The 19,470-nt window shown below is 29.5% G+C and overlaps 1 protein-coding gene across 1 annotated transcript; it reads right to left on the bottom strand.

The window, feature by feature from the left end:
- Window positions 1–11,746: 11,746 nt before the first annotated feature.
- LOC130495667 (uncharacterized) lies at window positions 11,747–12,367 on the bottom strand. Its single transcript, XM_056987105.1, has one exon. It carries the CDS (start codon window positions 12,365–12,367, stop codon window positions 11,747–11,749), a length of 621 nt encoding a protein of 206 aa, XP_056843085.1.
- Window positions 12,368–19,470: the final 7,103 nt, after the last annotated feature.

The following is a 19,470-nucleotide window of genomic DNA, read 5'->3' as shown; positions in this document are numbered from 1 at the left end:
AGTATTAATAAAAGAGTTGTTGATTTCACATGACATGAATAGCTTTTTGATATGAAAATCTATTCATATCCTCTATATACTCAAGCACAAGTCACTTGTACAATCAAAATTTGACATATGTCATTTTATTCTTTTAAAAAATAATATCAAAAATAAATCTTTCGATTTTTAATTTTCTGAAACTGTAAAATTCTAAATTCCTAAATTTTCTCAGTCAACAACAATTAAAGTTCATATTTTTTTTTGGTAAGATAACTTCCAGGCCACGTCTCCGTTTCAAATGGTTTCAACTCTCAAAGTAACTTGAGGTAACTAATTTCATTCTGCCTCTCCCTGCTCTTTTCCATCGTTTCTTCTTCTTCAGCTTTCTTTTTCTTTGAATGTAGCAAAATATCTATACAAATTTATGTCTAACCTGTTTTAAGATTTATCTTTCTCGCCTTCTCAATTTTATATTCTCTAATTATTTTTAATTTTTTGATGATTAAGGTTTGAAGATGATGCTATAGTATGATTCAATTTCAAATCTTAAATCTTCAACAACGAAAAGGCTCAGAACAATTAATGTCACCAGTTCAGGCAACTGTAAATTATCTGATAATCTGTTATTTACAAAGTATTTACAAATATGTTTGTTATGTATCGTCTATTTTACAAATATTTTTTAGTCTTATTCTTGAAATTTGAGGTTGGTGATGTCTAGAGAGAGGAATGTGATAGAGAAGAACCCAAAATTTTTTATTCTTCCTCTTTTATTTTCAGTTGGGCATTTATCTTTCTACTGGACCTCAGGTATCAAAACTATTGAATAAATACTTCAAAAAATGTTTTTTTTCAAATTTATTTTAGTTTCACTTTTATTTTTATTATCTTTCAAATAAGTACATTTATATATTTTATTATAGTTGAAACAAGTACATTTATTCTATTAAAACTGAAGTACAATTAAGAAATAACCCCTAATTTACCTTAATATATACCAACTTATGCCACTGCATTTAAAACAAATTAAATTACAAGATATGACACTATCAAATTAAAATACTTTACAAATAAAATTACAAGATATGACACTATCATTTAATTATCTTATTACTTTAATTATATTTTCAAGATCTTCTTAAAATCTTGATTTTTAATGTGTAACAGTAATTGAAATAGTTACCTAAAAATATGTAACAACTTCCCAAAATAAGACCATGTAAAATCCGCCTTAAGCAAATAAACAGTCAATAATCATTTAACATTCAATCAATCAACTATATTAAATCATAAAAATAGTTATGTCAAACAATACACGAAAACTATATTTCCAAAACAATCTAAAATAATAGCTTTCACTTTTAAGAGTTTTTTTATTTTAATTTAAATACATATTATATTTGAAAAAATAAATAAAAACTGAAACTGAAATAATTTGTTAAGAAGAGAAAATTCTAAAATTCACTATAACTATATCTTCTGTAGATTTTTCGTTCCATTGATTTGAAAAAATATTTTTATTGATAAAAGACATATTAAAATAATGTTATTGCCTACTTACTTTTTGAAAATATGAAATGCATTCATTTAAACTACAAAAATATTAAATAAAATATTAAATATATAATATATGCAAACATATAAATATAATTATAAAGACATATTAATATAAATTACATACTATCATCATTTATACCAAAATGAAACTATACATTTTTTTACTTTCCACATAGATATTTGAGTACGAAGTAAAATATAAAAATAAAAATAAATTAAAATATCATTTGCATTCAGAACGGGTTTAAATTATAAGCTATATAAAATATCTCAAAATTTACATATATATAAGTATACACTATCTAATTAAAATAAACAAGAATTTTGTTAAAAATAATACCGCGCTTCATAAGCGCGGTATTGAATTTTGTTCATATTGTAAAGAATACTTACTTACATACCACAAATAAAATTGAACGAAGAAAATGTAATAGTTTTAATTAGTTTTACGTGTTGTTATTTATATTTTAATTTTGTATAAAAATTGCTTCAAAACATATCTCATTTGGGAAAAGATCATAATAATTTTATTAACGCTTTTAACTGTTTTTTAAGGCAACACTTCTAATTTTAGATCTCCATATCTCCAAATTTTATAAAATAAATCATTTCAGGCAATAAAATTGTCCGTGCATAGCACGGGGTGGTAATACTAGTAAATATATATAACATCATAAGAATCGGTAAATTCATACATCAATAGAAGGCCGCGGTTCCTACACGAACAAATATATCTAGGTTTATCCATAGATTGACCTTGTCTTCTTTAATAAAATGGTAATGGATTTTCATGTGGATTTAAACGGCTGCTTATGTGGCTTTTGTATTTTAAATAACTAATATAAATAATAGTACAAATAATTTTTAATATGTTTATGGAAGGAGTTGAACCTGGGTTCGGACAATATTAAAACAAAATGCTCAACCACTCTACAAACCCAGATTATTTATTATGTTTTCTATTGTGTCTTACTTATATCTAATATGTTTTATTCATATATTTATAATTATCAAGAATTAGTTCCACAAAATATATAAATTCTAAGTAATTGTGTTTAATTAACTTAATTATTAATATTGTGTTTTAAAAAAATTAAAAAATCAAAAATTTCAAAATCAAAAAGCATTTTTAAAATTAAAAAGAAAATATGAAATTAACTAAAAATCATAAAAATTTGAATTTGAAAAAATATAATTCAAAAATATTTAAAACATATTTCATTTTTTATTTTTTTATTATTTTTTTAAAATAATTATTTATATTTATATATCTATATCTGTATTTAAGATAAATAATGAGAATTCGGCCAAAAAAAAACCTCAACTTTGTAAGAATTACCAAAAGAGACATGAATTTTAGGGCTGACAAAAAAAACATAAAACTTTCATTGACTTTATAATTAATTAACAATCTTTCGTTGATTTGCCAATTTAGCAAGCAGCAGCAAATTTAACAGAAAATTTGACGTCGTTTATTATTGGCATTAAGTGAAATGACGTCGTTTCCAAATGAGATAAAACGACGTTGTTTTATATGATTTGAAAGAAAAAAATAGACCCCTGGGATTTGAACTCGTGTTAGTTGGGTAAAATGGTAAGTATTTTACCAATGGGCTATTGACACATTTAATGGAGTTACAAACTAATTTAATTTTATTTGGTACTGATTGAATATAAAAAACATTCTCTAAATACTTTAAAAGATCTTTAAAATTCCAAAAAATTGAAAAATAAAGAAACTTTAAATAAAATTAAATTTGAAATTAAAATTAAAAATAAATAAATTATTAAAAAAAAGATTTTTTCATTTTTTGGATTATAAAAAGAAAATTAAATTAAAATGCTTAAAATAAATATTGTACCCATTATCAGTGAGATTTTAATTTTTAGCTGATAATTGTAAGTGCGATTGTCCTAAATAGACCATTTCAAGTTTTTGTCACAAAAATAGACCGTAAGAAGAAAATGACCAAAAGGTTTCATTTAATAGGTGAAAAGATCCTATTACTCTAGAAATAATGTTTCATTTAATAGGTAAAAAAACTAAAAAAATAATAATAATAATAAAAAATTCAAATTTTTTTATTTTTTCAAATTTTCTTTTATAATCCCAGAAATAAAAAAATTCTTTTTATTTTGGACTTTTTTAATGAAAATTTTGGAAGATTTTTTATTTTTTAAGAAAAAAATTAAATTTTATTTTAAATTTTAATTTCAAATTAATTTTACAAAAAAAATCTTTATTTTTTCAATTTTTTTCAATTTTAAAGATATTTTTAAGTTTTTAGAGAATTTTTTTATATTCAATCAGTACCAAATAAAATTAAATGTGTTAGTAACTCCATTCAATGTTCCACTAGCACAGTGGTAAAATTACCTTGCCATTTATCCCAACCAACCCGAGTTCGAATCCTGGGGTCTGTTTGTTTTTATTTTCAAATCATGTAAAACGACGTCGTTTCATCTCATTTGAAAACGAGGTCGTGTCACTTAACGTCAACAGTTAACGTCGAGTTAACACTGTGTTAACTGTCGGTTAACGGCATGTCAATATGGTCAATCAATCCTAAGTTGATTAATAAACTAAAAAAATCAACAAAAGTAAAGAGTGTTTTTGGTTAGGTTCGAGTACATGTTTCTTTTGGAAATTCGTGCAAAGTTCTCGATAAATATTTATTTAAAATCATTTAAATAAATAAGAAAAATAAATTAAAAACATTTTTTGAATAGTATGTTAACCATCTCAATAAATGAATATTGACGGTGTGAGTACTAAATATAAAGCAAGCAAAATATTCTTTATATTGATATATGAGATCAACCGGTGGCTCCCAGAGTATCAGTTTTATTCTCTAAAACTAATCAATACTAGTTGTATAGCCCCCGCGCAGGCGCGGAGCCTGTGACGTTGTTGATGTATCGGGTAATTTTGTGTATGTGATTTTATCCATTGATTATACCCTTGAATATTTAACGAATGTTATTTGATGATTATACCAAGAATAGTAAGGAATAAGACAATGAATTTTGAGTTTGAAACATGAAATTGTTTTTTATTATTAGCTTGTTTTGACTATAAATTACTTTCCCGGCACATTGGGCAACTTATATTTGTATATAGCCAATGAATAATGCAAGTACAATGAAATTTATGGCCGCAGGTTAGTGTCGAAATATTGGTTACATTGGTGTAATTCTCAAAGCAGATGGTGCATATATGGTTTTCCTCTTCGGTTGTCGGGTTACTTCTAGGTCCGTGCTGATTAGATCAACGTCAGGTCTTGAGGTTGCATTTAGATTGTAGTCTCTAATGGCGAGAGTAACTTGAAGATGTTGAGATATAATATTATGGTTTTCCCTCATTAAATTCATCACATATTGGTTAGTCTCCTCAATAAGGAATGTAGAGTCGGGATGATGAATGTCATGATATGATAACATGAAATCTAATGATTCAGAGACTGAGTCATTGTAATTACCTTGATTGTCAAAAATTAGTGGTACCTGAAAATCGATGACCGATTGTTGTGTGTTTGGTCTTTGTATATAGACCTAGAGTAATTGTCTAGGATTTGCTCATGTTGATGTTGTTTAGTGTGAGAGTCAATGGGTAAGAAGTGAATTGTTATTCATGTTTGTGTTTGGTTGTGAAAGCTTATCACATTGTAGATATGTTCATAGGTTGTTAGGAATTGATGTTATTTTTGCCTATTTATTTTTTACGTTTGTTTATATAGTGTATTTATTATGAGGTTGAATATTGAAATTAATGTTTTAGTATTTAATTACGGTGATTTATTGAATTCTTCTTGTTATGAAGACTAATTTTCTCTTTGTTTGTTATGATATTTAAAATGGTCAAATAAGAAGAATTTTAGTGGTTTATTTGAGCTGTGGAGTGAGTCTACAAAGTAGTTTCCATAGCTCACAGCTCATTCATGTACCAAGGACGGCAAATTCAAGGGCGGATCGTCTAGCACGCAGTGCCAGACAACAATCGTCTTTTGTTGTTCACATGGATGCAGAGTTACCAGTTTGGTGTGCAGAGTCTATATGAGTCTGTATGTTTGATGACAAGAAAAAAAAGATTTGAGCTGTGGAGTTTTTTTTGTTGTCTTTCTAATTATTTGAATTGTCGATCATAAAATTGAAACTGTTTTCTCTAATGTTTTATTGTAAAGTTTAGTAATCGTGGGTTTAAGACGTTGGGCTCAAATTACAATGGACCTTTTCTGAACTATTGTATTGGAAAACAATAAAAGTATAGTCCTTATTGTTCTTCACATCTGCAATTCTTTCCTGATATGCATAAGTGTGTGAGTTTGGAGGGTGCATGCGTGGGGTTATGAAAAGAGTTTCATCTCAATATTTGCTAGAGTTATTGTAGTGTGAGTTTTGCGTTTTCGGTCGATCCTTGTTTTTCAAGTTTTTTTTTATTGTTATGGGGTTAGAGTTGTGATGATGAACTGTATAGGCATTGTTCTCCCTTTATGAAGGACTAAACTGTGTTAGTAATGTGATAGATATAGTTCGTAGTGTTTCTTGTTGTGTCATTGAGAATTATTGTTTGTTGTCTTTTTTATTTGTTTCTTGTACTGTTGAGAGTACATAAATTAACTTAAAGTTGTTGAGAGTACATATGTTTCTGTGTACGTTGTATGTATTAAGTAATAATTTTTATTATCTTTATTATGTTTGTTATATATTTTTATTTTATTTTTAAACTTGTTGCTTTTACAGAACCTTTAAAACTAATACATGAATACTTGTAGAAATAACTATAAAATAAGTGATAATTCTGAATGTTTGGACCTTAATGGATTTTCAACAAATTTACGTATTTCTCATAAGAAGACAAAAGCATTGGTATGTTGGCATTGAACATGTAAGCTATTTTCACAAGACAAGAGGAGTGAGCAGGTGGAGATGTTGTTGTCGCATTTGTGTCTGTCTGGATTTTCTTTTATATCTCTTGGTGTGCATGTGTTTGTTTTTCTTTAATTTGATGGGTAATATATAAACAAAAATCGTTGTTTGTTATATTTATCAGAGTTCATAATTTACTAATCTTTTTTCGTTTAGGTGATTTCACTGATCTTGGTTGTCTTCTTCGTCTTCTTCATAAGCATCTGCGAAAGTATGTTTATAAATTGTTAAATAGCTGGCTGTGTAGTTTGTATTTGTTTACCGGACTCGATTATATGTCGTTGAGTTTTAGTTAAGGTGCTTGGTTTGGTAAAAATTAGACAAAAAGGTGATCATTAATGATTCGTCTTTTTGGATTCTAGTTTTTGGATTCTAGTTTTTGGATTCTAGTTTTTGGTGTATTGATTATTTGGGTTGTTGTGGTTTCTTTTAAGCTTTAAAATAAACATTTATGTGAAATTAGTTTGATAATTAAGGGAGATAAATAGACGATCACAAATCTTAGGTAGTAAATATTTTTGATCATTGACGTTAGTACAATATAAACAGTAATTGTGTGTTGATTTTTTCTGACTGGTCATAGAGGATAAAGATAATGATTCAAGTTGTTTCTTTTGTGAGGTCCGAGCCCTGGACAGAGCGGATTTGCCCAACCACATGTGAGTTTAAATATCATTTATAATATCGAAACATAATATAAACCCATAGTAATATGATAATATATCTGGAAGTTTGGGGTTTGTGTTTGCAATCATTTGGAGATTGTCGAACAGCCTAATCATGACTGGAGATTGATTTCAGGAGCACTCGTGATGACTTCATCAATAATGGTTGATAGAATGAGGAATTGATGATCAGTTATCTTGTACATATTTGAGCACCTAGCAATCTCAAAATGATCGACTTTCACGAACCGGTTTTCAAAGATGGTATGTAATGATTAGCACATCTGGCAGGAATAAATCCATGAATCACAGAATCTGCAAATAATATTATTCAACAAAGAATCAAGAAATAAATTAAAACAATTATGTTAAATAAATGTGATAGATCAAATATTAACTTACCATAAACTCACTGTCTTTCTTGAATTTCAAGGAATCCTAAAAGCGGAGGAGGTCACGGACAATGCTCTGACTACTACGACCAATAAGGAGAAACTCGAAGGTGTGACAGACGCCGGTGACGCTGGTTTGAGAAACTGGAGAGGCGGAGAGAGACATTTTCTAGAAGATGGTTAAAGCTAAGAGGAATCAATGATTTATGTGGAGATGCATATTGGGTTCATTAAAGATGAGAATCATATATATATATATGGTTTACAGAGGGGCTATAAATCAGAAATATTTATGATCAAGCGATTTAAGATGGGGAGATGAATAGTTCACCGGTAAAAAAAATTACGAACAGAAAAACGGCGCAACTATATAACTCAGTCTGATACAATGATGAAAAGAATTATAATCATGTTAAACAACGACGATTTACAATATAAGAAAACTATAATTGTTGCAAACTTAAGCTTTTTCTTAATATAATGTGATGGAACTCATTTAAAAATGAATCTCATAATACATTTGCAGGCCCGCCCTCAGAAAAAGCCCAAGAAGTAATGGCTTCCAACCTTCATAAATATATATTAGTTTCGGCCATCAATGTATAAATTATCCATTAGTTCAGTGGTATAAATGTTGGAGGTTGGATCCTAGTAACCGGGGTTCAAACCATGAATTTAACACTTTTATCACTTTTTCAAAATGGGACCCACAAAAATGCTGATGTGTCACATCAGGAGTGATGCAACTGCCTCATTATATTATAGATCGGTGACGGGCTAGAAGCGAGGATGAGAAAGATTGTGCCAGCTAAATTTGAGCGCAACATGTACAGACACAATGCATCTGTGATGGGCGGACCCACATAAGGAGTGGGTGTGGCACATGCCACATGCTTACTTATATATATTTCTTATGCAACCAATTGTATATGAAAACTTGTGCAGCTAATTTGGTCGTACCGGCTTAAGAGTGCCCCACTCACTCCGAGTTCGAATCTATGTATTGTTTGTTTCCTTTCCTTCTGAAATTCATCAGAAAAATGGCAAATATTCTTACATCCCAACACACAAATCAAACATCATAATGCAGTCTCTTAACTGATAATACGTGTATTGTGCTTAGGGATCTCAAAATGAGCTATAACTCATGAGTTAACTCAGCTCAGCTCATTTTTCCATGAGTATGATCTCATGAACTTATTTATTTTTGTACTTGTAGTTATATGTATATTTGGATAACTTTTATTTTCTTATGGAAAAAGATAATTTCTATATTTATCATATTTATCTTTTAAAACTAAAATGTAAAATATACACTTGTTATTTATTTTGTTATTATTTTAGCATGAAATATTTATAAATGTTTTATTTTAGTTTTATAATTTGTACAGATGAAAACATTGAAGATGAAAACTCTCAAAAAGAATAGGGATTTGGACCATTGGTTTTGGCGTTTAGCTTTAATTTAATTTATTTTAAGAGTTCAATTTTTTTTTGTCATGGGTTGGTTTTTTTAGTATTTAATATTTATGTTTTGGATTTTTTAATATTTAATTTTGAATAATATTATAGAAGTTATTTTATCACTATTTAATTTTATTTTATTATTATTATTTTGTGTTAGATCACAAGTTATCTCATTTAACTTATGATTTAGATGATCTGAGTTCGAGCTTACATATTGAAGCTCATATAATAAATGAGCTGAGTTGAGTTAACTCATGAAAGAACCGAGCTTACTATGAGTAGAACTGATCTGAGTGAACTAGCTCATTTTGACACCCCTAATTGTGCTTCTATTCTTAATTTTTTCTACATATTTTTAATTACTATTCCATAAAATATTTTATTTTGATTTTACACCCTAAAACTATTCTTTTATAACTGTTTTATTTTTTATTAATATAAGAAATTCTAATTATACCACTTGATTCTACTTTTCAAATTTACTTTTAAAAATGACAATTTTCATACATATCTCAAATTTGTGATAAGATGACTAACCTAACTCTTTTAAATCATTTATAAAAATATACAAATTCTACCTCACACTTTAAATACTAAATCATAAACAATAATCCACAAACCTAAATGTTCGGGTATTTTTATTTGCAAGTATTTTTGAAAAATGGTAACCAATTTATAATATTTCAATCATTTTAAATATTTAATTTGAAAAACTCATAATTTATTAGAATTTAACCTTGACAATTGTTTTAAATTTATTTTTAATGCTTAAGGTAAACTATTAAAACTAAAAGGAATATTTCTATACAATGAAATTACTGTGTGCATATATTATTTTATGATATTATTGAAAATTGAATATTTAAAACTGCAAAATTTTGTCTCCCTTATAGTTTATTCATTTTAAGAAAAATTATTGACTAATGTTTTATAAAAAAATATAGTTTAATTTAATTTATTAAATTATATTTAATACAATATAAATTTATATTGTGCTCCATGTTACACTATTTTCTGGATCCGCTGTGAAACGATTTGTCCCATTAATGATATGGCATGATTTTAGAGAATCAGTAATTTAGCAGATGTTTATCTTTAAATTACCCAGTTGCAAAATACAAGAACATAATATCTATTTGTTGTAGTATTTCTAAAGCAACAGAAACTAATACAAAAATTTGCAAAATACTTTTATGTTTAAAGAGTAAATAATTTTACTTACTTACAGTTTACTTATTCAATAATCTCAAAACAAATGATGCAAACATTAAATAAAATTAATATACTTTGAGATCTTCGACAAATATTGTATTCTAAATAGTTTATATAAAAATTGGTGCCAGTCGTCGTTTTTGAACTTCAGTACATTCGCCAACACCACAAACCGTAATTTGGTTTACATGTAATTTCATTAAAAATAAGGACAAAACTTAGGTTCACCTCCTATGGTGAACCTTTAAATTCACCAGTTTCTTTAATACTAATCAAAATGCTATGTAGATAATTAAATAAAAAATATTAAATTATTAAAAAGTAGTTTAAAAGAGAAATAATGTCAATTTTAATGATGCTAACTAAACCCCAAACCCTAAATCATAAATTCTAAACCCAAATATATACACTAAACTCAAATTTTATATCCTAAATCCAAACCATATATCCTAAACTCAAATTCTAAACTTTAAACCCTAACCATAAATCTTAAATTCAAACCTTATACCCTAAATCCATCATATATCATATGCCCTAAACCCAAATCCTATACCCTAAACCCAAATTTTATACTCTAAACCCAAATCTTATACCCTAAACTCAAACCGCATACCTTAAACCTAAATTCTATACCTTAAACCCAAACCCTAAACTTAAGGATTTGGATTTATGGTTTACGATTTGGGTTTAGAGTATAAGATTTGGGTTTAGGGTATATGGTTTGGGTTTAGGATATATGGTTTGGGTTTAGGGTATATGATATATGAAGGGTTTAGGGTATAACGTTTAGATTTAGGGTTTAGAATTTTGGTTTGGAAATATGATTTGGGTTTAGGGTATAAGATTTGGGTTTAGAGTATAGGTTTTGGTTTAGATTTTAAAATTCAAGGTTTAGGATTTAGTTAACGGCATTAAATTTGATGTTATTTCTTTTTTTAAATTAATTTAACATTTTTAATTTAATTATCTACATGTCATTTTGATTGGTTTTAAGTGGAGTGATGAATTTAAAGGTTCACCATAGGGGCTGAACCTAAGTCTTGTCCTAAAAATAATACATGCGAACCTGGCGCGTAGAGCCAGAAAACAACTAGTAATGGAATAAAGATAGTGTATTAACGGAAAAAAATCTAGGACATATTGTGTAATACAGAAAAGATGGATGCATTATTTTATAAGACAGTTCATTATCTTTCTTTTTAATTGTAACTTTGTAAGACATAATCTTCTTTGCAAAGCACTTTCATTGAACGTACGAAATGTTTTAGATGAGTATGTCTCCTTCAAAGCTAAAAGAGATTGTTCTTTTGGTAGTGTTTTCTGTTTATCTAATTTTTTAGAAAAAGATATTATTATTATTATTATTATTATTATTATTATTATTATTATTATTATTATTATTTCACTTCTTTATTTCTTTCTTTTTTGAATATTTGTAAAATTTATTCAAAGAAAACTAACTTTTGTACATTAAGTGTTTCTGTTTAACTCTTACTGAGTTTAGCAAAAAAAAAAACAGAAGAGCAAAAAGTTTGAAAAACAGAGTTATGCCCGTACGGCAAACCAGCGTTGTAACAGAGTGTCATAGTTCTTGTGTCCTGTAGCTGATACCGTTAGACACCAGTTACGGATCTGTCTGTCAATCATCTTGATCAGAGAGGAGGGGGCCATAGGCGTCGCACCATGACGTCTTTCGTTTCTCTCCCTCCATATGAAGTGGACGGAGACCTGCAAAGTGTACCGCAGCAAAGCTCTGGATTTGATGTCCAGCGTCGTGTCCGATACGAGTTGGAGTAGCTCTCCCCAAATCTTGGTGAACCGGTTACGTAGAAGACCCTTAGTTAGGAGGGACCACACTTCCGTAGAGAACACACAATCAAAGAAAATGTGATCACGGGTTTCTATCTCTTGGTTGCAGAAAATGCATAAAGGATTTATACCACTGTTCCAAGCAGCCATACGATCACCTGTAGTTAGTCTATTGTGAGTAGCTGACCAGGTACAGAAAACATATTTTGGGGTCGCATGTTGAAACCAAATCCCTGAGTGCCATTGGACCTGAGGATGTACTTGTCGAATGAGATTCCATGTTCTTTTGGTACTGAATTCTGGCCGATAGATGTCTCCACTATGCTTCCATAAAGCAACATCTGCTCTGTCTGTCATCTTGTGCCTTTGGCTCTCCAAGCCGTTTCAAAAGAGTTATAGAGATCAACCCAGTGCGTTCGCTTGCGTCTAGCTATAGCAGAAGTTATTTTATCACTATTTAATTTTATTTTATTATTATTATTTTGTGTTAGATCACAAGTTATCTCATTTAACTTATGATTTAGATGATCTGAGTTCGAGTTTACATATTGAAGCTCATATAATAAATGAGCTGAGTTGAGTTAACTCATGAAAGAACCGAGCTTACTATGAGTTGAACTGATCTGAGTGAACTAGCTCATTTTGACACCCCTAATTGTGCTTCTATTCTTAATTTTTTCTACATATTTTTAATTACTATTCCATAAAATATTTTATTTTGATTTTACACCCTAAAACTATTCTTTTATAACTGTTTTATTTTTTATTAATATAAGAAATTCTAATTATACCACTTGATTCTACTTTTCAAATTTACTTTTAAAAATGACAATTTTCATACATATCTCAAATTTGTGATAAGATGACTAACCTAACTCTTTTAAATCATTTATAAAAATATACAAATTCTACCTCACACTTTAAATACTAAATCATAAACAATAATCCACAAACCTAAATGTTCGGGTATTTTTATTTGCAAGTATTTTTGAAAAATGGTAACCAATTTATAATATTTCAATCATTTTAAATATTTATTTTGAAAAACTCATAATTTATTAGAATTTAACCTTGACAATTGTTTTAAATTTATTTTTAATGCTTAAGGTAAACTATTAAAACTAAAAGGAGTATTTCTATACAATGAAATTACTGTGTGCATATATTATTTTATGATATTATTGAAAATTGAATATTTAAAACTGCAAAATTTTGTCTCCCTTATAGTTTATTCATTTTAAGAAAAATTATTGACTAAAAAAATATAGTTTAATTTAATTTATTAAATTATATTTAATACAATATAAATTTATATTGTGCTCCATGTTACACTATTTTCTGGATCCGCTGTGAAACGATTTGTCCCATTAATGATATGGCATGATTTTAGAGAATCAGTAATTTAGCAGATGTTTATCTTTAAATTACCCAGTTGCAAAATACAAGAACATAATATCTATTTGTTGTAGTATTTCTAAAGCAACAGAAACTAATACAAAAATTTGCAAAATACTTTTATGTTTAAAGAGTAAATAATTTTACTTACTTACAGTTTACTTATTCAATAATCTCAAAACAAATGATGCAAACATTAAATAAAATTAATATACTTTGAGATCTTCGACAAATATAGTATTCTAAATAGTTTATATAAAAATTGGTGCCAGTCGTCGTTTTTGAACTTCAGTACATTCGCCAACACCACAAACCGTAATTTGGTTTACATGTAATTTCATTAAAAATAAGGACAAGACTTAGGTTCACCCCCTATGGTGAACCTTTAAATTCACCACTTTCTTTAATACTAATCAAAATGCTATGTAGATAATTAAATAAAAATATTAAATTATTAAAAAATAGTTTAAAAGAGAAATAATGTCAATTTTAATGATGCTAACTAAACCCCAAACCCTAAATCATAAATTCTAAACTCAAATATATACACTAAACTCAAATTTTATATCCTAAATCCAAACCATATATCTTAAACTCAAATTCTAAACTTTAAACCCAAACCATAAATCTTAAATTCAAACCTTATACCCTAAATCCATCATATATCATATGCCCTAAACCCAAATCCTATACCCTAAACCCAAATTCTATACTCTAAACCCAAATCCTATACCCTAAACTCAAACCGCATACCTTAAACCTAAATTCTATACCTTAAACCCAAACCCTAAACTTAAGGATTTGGATTTATGGTTTACGATTTGGGTTTAGAGTATAAGATTTGGGTTTAGGGTATATGGTTTGGGTTTAGGATATATGGTTTGAGTTTAGGGTATATGATATATGAAGGGTTTAGGGTATAACGTTTAGATTTAGGGTTTAGAATTTTGGTTTGGAAATATGATTTGGGTTTAGGGTATAAGATTTGGGTTTAGAGTATAGGTTTTGGTTTAGATTTTAAAATTCAAGGTTTAGGGTTTAGTTAACGGCATTAAATTTGATGTTATTTCTTTTTTAAATTAATTTAACATTTTTAATTTAATTATCTACATGTCATTTTGATTGGTTTTAAGTGGAGTGGTGAATTTAAAGGTTCACCATAGGAGGTGAACCTAAGTCTTGTCCTAAAAATAATACATGCGAACCCGGCGCGTAGAGCCAGAAAACAACTAGTAATGGAATAAAGATAGTGTATTAACGGAAAAAAATCTAGGACATATTGTGTAATACAGAAAAGATGGATGCATTATTTTATAAGACAGTTCATTATCTTTCTTTTTAATTGTAACTTTGTAAGACATAATCTTCTTTGCAAAGCACTTTCATTGAACGTACGAAATGTTTTAGATGAGTATGTCTCCTTCAAAGCTAAAAGAGATTGTTCTTTGGTAGTGTTTTCTGTTTATCTAATTTTTTAGAAAAAGATATTATTATTATTATTATTATTATTATTATTATTATTATTATTATTATTATTATATTATTATTATTATTATTATTATTATTTATTATTATTATTATTTCACTTTCTTTATTTCTTTCTTTTTTGAATATTTGTAAAATTTATTCAAAGAAAACTAACTTTTGTACATTAAGTGTTTCTGTTTAACTCTTACTGAGTTTAGCAGAAAAAAAAAACAGAAGAGCAAAAAGTTTGAAAAACAGAGTTATGCCCGTACGGCAAACCAGCGTTGTAACAGAGTGTCATAGTTCATGTGTCCTGTAGCTGATACCGTTAGACACCAGTTACGGATCTGTCTGTCAATCATCTTGATCAGAGAAGAGGGGGCCATAGGCGTCGCACCATGACGTCTTTCGTTTCTCTCCCTCCATATGGAGTGGACGGAGACCTGCAAAGTGTACCGCAGCAAAGCTCTGGATTTGATGTTCAGCGTCGTGTCTGATACGAGTTGGAGTAGCTCTCCCCAAATCTTGGTGAACCGGTTACGTAGAAGACCCTTAGTTAGGAGGGACCACACTTCCGTAGAGAACACACAATCAAAGAAAATGTGATCACGGGTTTCTATCTCTTGGTTGCAGAAAATGCATAAAGGATTTATACCACTGTTCCAAGCAGCCATACGATCACCTGTAGTTAGTCTATTGTGAGTAGCTGACCAGGTACAGAAAGCATATTTTGGGGTCGCATGTTAAAACCAAATCCCTGAGTGCCATTGGACCTGAGGATGTACTTGTCGAATGAGATTCCATGTTCTTTTGGTACTGAATTCTGGCCGATAGATGTCTCCACTATGCTTCCATAAAGCAACATCTGCTATGTCGGTCATCTTGTGCCTTTGGCTCTCCAAAGCCGTTTCAAAAGAGTTATAGAGATCAACCCAGTGCGTTCGCTTGCGTCTAGCTACAGCAGATGCTACTGAAGCTGTAGCTCTAATACCCATCTCAATGCAGCCCCTCGGTCCTACCAAATCAATTAAACTTCCCATGTCTGTCCAAGTATCATACCAAAATGAAGTTGACAGACCATTTTGGATATCCATCCGGTGAAAAGCTTTAGCTTTGTCTCTGTACTTAAGCAGCTTTCGCCACATCCAGGAGCCTAAGGATGTATTTTCCTTCACAGTCCAGAAGTTCCCATTCCGAAGCAGATTCTCTCGGACCCACTGAACCCATAATGAAGATTTATGTGATGTCAGGCGCCACACAAGTTTCAAGCAGCTGACCATATTGGCTTCTTTTAGTGGCCTTAAGCCTAATCCCCCTTCTTTCTTTGTCATACATACTACCTCCCATGATATCTTAGCTTTCCGAGGATTCAGAGTAGGGCCTGACCACAAGAAGGCTGAGCAAAGGCGATCAATTTCCTTTAGGCATTCTCCTGGTAGTCGGAAAGAGGACATCCAAAAATTGGTTATACTCATAAGCACCGAACATATTAGTTGAAAACGACCAGCCATCGATAAGAAACGATTAGTCCATAGATTAATGCGTCGCCGTATCTGCTCGAGCAGAGGTTGGTGAGAAGAGGGAGCCCTAGATAACGAACAGGGAGATGCTGCGCTTGGATTGCTTCACGAGTTGCTTCCTGCACACCAACATAATAGATTGTTGATTTCTCCATGCTGATACGAAGGCCTGAGATACTTGCGAATTGATCAAACACCGCAACTATGCTGTCAATAGAACGAACTTTACCGTCTGTAAAGACAAGAAGATCGTCTGCAAAACTCAGATGGGTTAATCCAAGATTCTTGCATTTAGGATGGAAGCCAATTTTGCGGTCCAAAGCTGCTTTATCTAGAAGTTTAGAAAGGACGTTCATGCTGATGACGAATAAATAAGGAGAGAGAGCACAGCCTTGCCGTAGTCCTCTTTCGCGTTTGAAAAAACCTGCTAGCTCTCCGTTCACCTGAACTGAGAAGGATGCTGTAGTAACGCACAGCGAGATCCAGTGAATAAACTTCGGAGGGAAATCCATAGCCTCAAGTGTATTAAGAAGAAAGGTCCACTGCACAGAGTCAAATGCCTTTGAAATATCAATCTTAATTGCACATCTCTGGGAGATTGACTCTTTGTGGTAATCTTTAACCAGCTATGTCGCTAGAAGTAGATTTTCGATAAGCAATCTATCCTTGACGAAAGTAGATTGGTTTAAACTAATGAATTCTGGTAAAGTTTCTTTCAGCCGATTAGCAATAATCTTCGAAATAACTTTATAGATTACATTGCAACAGGAAATCGGTCGATAGTCCCTCATGTGACGAACCTCCAGCTTCTTGGGAATGACTTTATTTGCTTGTTTTTCAAAACTGATAATATATAAATAAACGAATTGGTTACAATAAATTTATAATATTTTATTCTCTATATATTAACATCTATTTTCATATGTATTTTTTATTCTTCAATAATTTTATATTTATACATATGAATGTAGAAGTCGTGGAGTCAGGGACGTAAAAAGTGTAGATGAAATACATTATGGACATATTAGTTGTGGACAAACAAATTTATGAATATACAAGTTGTTCTCACACGCATTTTGTCGAACATTTTATAGGCATCTTGTTATTTGTCATAGTTGCATAAGATATACGGACGAAAACATATATTCTATGGATAATTAACATACCAACACCAACATATTAAACATAACAAAGGATAAAAAAATAGATTTACTGGTTAAGTGCTTGTGGACAATGAAAATATGGACATGTATATTATGGATAGAAAAATATGTAGACATATTTGTTGTGGATTACTATACACTAACACCAATACATTCTCAAAATTCTTAGTGTTGATTTAGTCCACCAAACCAAACCTCACAAACAGTTAAATATTTTATAGACTTTACCAAACTTTGGATCTGTAAATTGATTATTCAATAGAACAATGTGATGGATTATGACAGAGTTGATTCGCCGAGTCATGGCTGTGACTTATCAAAGACTTTAGTGGTTCCCATGGTGACTTGGTGATGATTCTATCAAAGCTTCTCATGGCGCTTACATGCGCGTCCAAGCTCCATTTGAGGCATGGTCGACGGGTATGGCTTGTTTTATCGAAAGAAACACGGTGATGGTATCAGATTTTTGATACGATCAGATATTTCAGAGATTAGATGAAAAATTTATTTGAAAGTGGAGAAAATTGATTTTGGCGAAGCTTCTCATGGTTATTAGGCATGGTCGGGGTTACGGCTTTGTTTCATTGAGGGGAACACAGTGATGATCTTTGTTTTTTGATACGATCAACGATCTTAGAGACAGAATCAAAATTTTATTTGAAAATGGAAAAAGGTTAATTTCGGTGAAGCTTCTCACGGTGATTGCATTTGAGGTGCGGTTGGATCTTACAGCTTCGTTTCGTCGCGAGGAACAAGGCGGTGACTCGGAGTTTTGATACAATCAATTAGCTAAAAGATCAATCGAAAGAGATGAATTTGAAAAGGTAAATATGAGAGAGAGGATATGACTTCTTTTGTTCGTCTATTTAACCATTTCAAAATAAATATATATTAGTGATGTAGTTAAGAAAAACTTAGTTATGAAAGGTAGAAGAGACCAACTACACATCGAATTGTGTCTTAAGTACAATATGACTTCACATGCAATTAGAAAGTTAAAATGTATCTTTAGATGTAAACTTTTGAATAAGAATATTGTAGGATTGGTAAATGCTATAAATGTTTATACACATCTTTTTTTTAAACAACGTTAATTTACCAACTATATTTTAATAAAAATATAAATTTAACATCCAAAAGAAAAAATAATTATATTAATTTTCAAAATTAATTTTTCCATATCTATATTTAATGTTTTGAAACTTTTATATAACTAACTCTGCAACAAAAATGACTTCTAATTAGATCAATAAAAATTTATGATCTAATTTTTAAAACAGAAATGTTAAATCTACGACATCTACCAATCCAACTCTATATAAAAAAAGTTTGTTTCGTTTTTATTTGATTATTTAAAAAATCAAAATTTAAATATATCATGTAACTATTTAATGAAATATTTTGGTTATTTTGACTTTTGTAAGATTTTATTTGTGATAGAAACTTTTTAGGATCATTTATGGAATTTTTCTTTATATTTTTAGCCAAATAATTATTTGTAGACGACTTTTTCTTTAGTTTTTGTTTTAAATTCATTTATTTAATTACTAAAATTTAAATCCAAATTAAGTACTCCGATATGAAAATAAGATTTTTAAAAAGATAAATCTTGACAGAAATGGATCAGATTAGATTTCTTTTTTTTTCTTTTTTTTCAAATGGCTTACCAAATTATTATTTATTCCAGCTAATCGATTGATTTAAGAAGATCTTTTTTCTCAAATCAGAAATTTATTAGATCTCTAACATGTAAATATGTCACTGGCATTACACAGATTGATGCGAGTATCCATATCTATTAAAGATAAGAAAAGCAAACATAAACGGTAAGGAAAAGACAAAGTGATTATGTGAAAATCTAATAAAGTGAACACAAAAGCAAATCTATAAAAACATTAGTATATTAGATTTTCTT

The sequence above is a fragment of the Raphanus sativus genome, chromosome 6 (genome assembly GCF_000801105.2).
Source record: "Raphanus sativus cultivar WK10039 chromosome 6, ASM80110v3, whole genome shotgun sequence".
Taxonomy (NCBI): domain Eukaryota; kingdom Viridiplantae; phylum Streptophyta; class Magnoliopsida; order Brassicales; family Brassicaceae; genus Raphanus; species Raphanus sativus.
Note: the sequence above shows the minus strand (reverse complement) of the source record. Positions and strands in the feature narration are given on the sequence as shown.

Coding starts and splice junctions, on each gene's coding strand:
- LOC130495667 (XM_056987105.1), bottom strand. CDS start 12,367: ATGACAGACAGAGCAGATGTTGCTTTATGGAAGCATAGTGGAGACATC.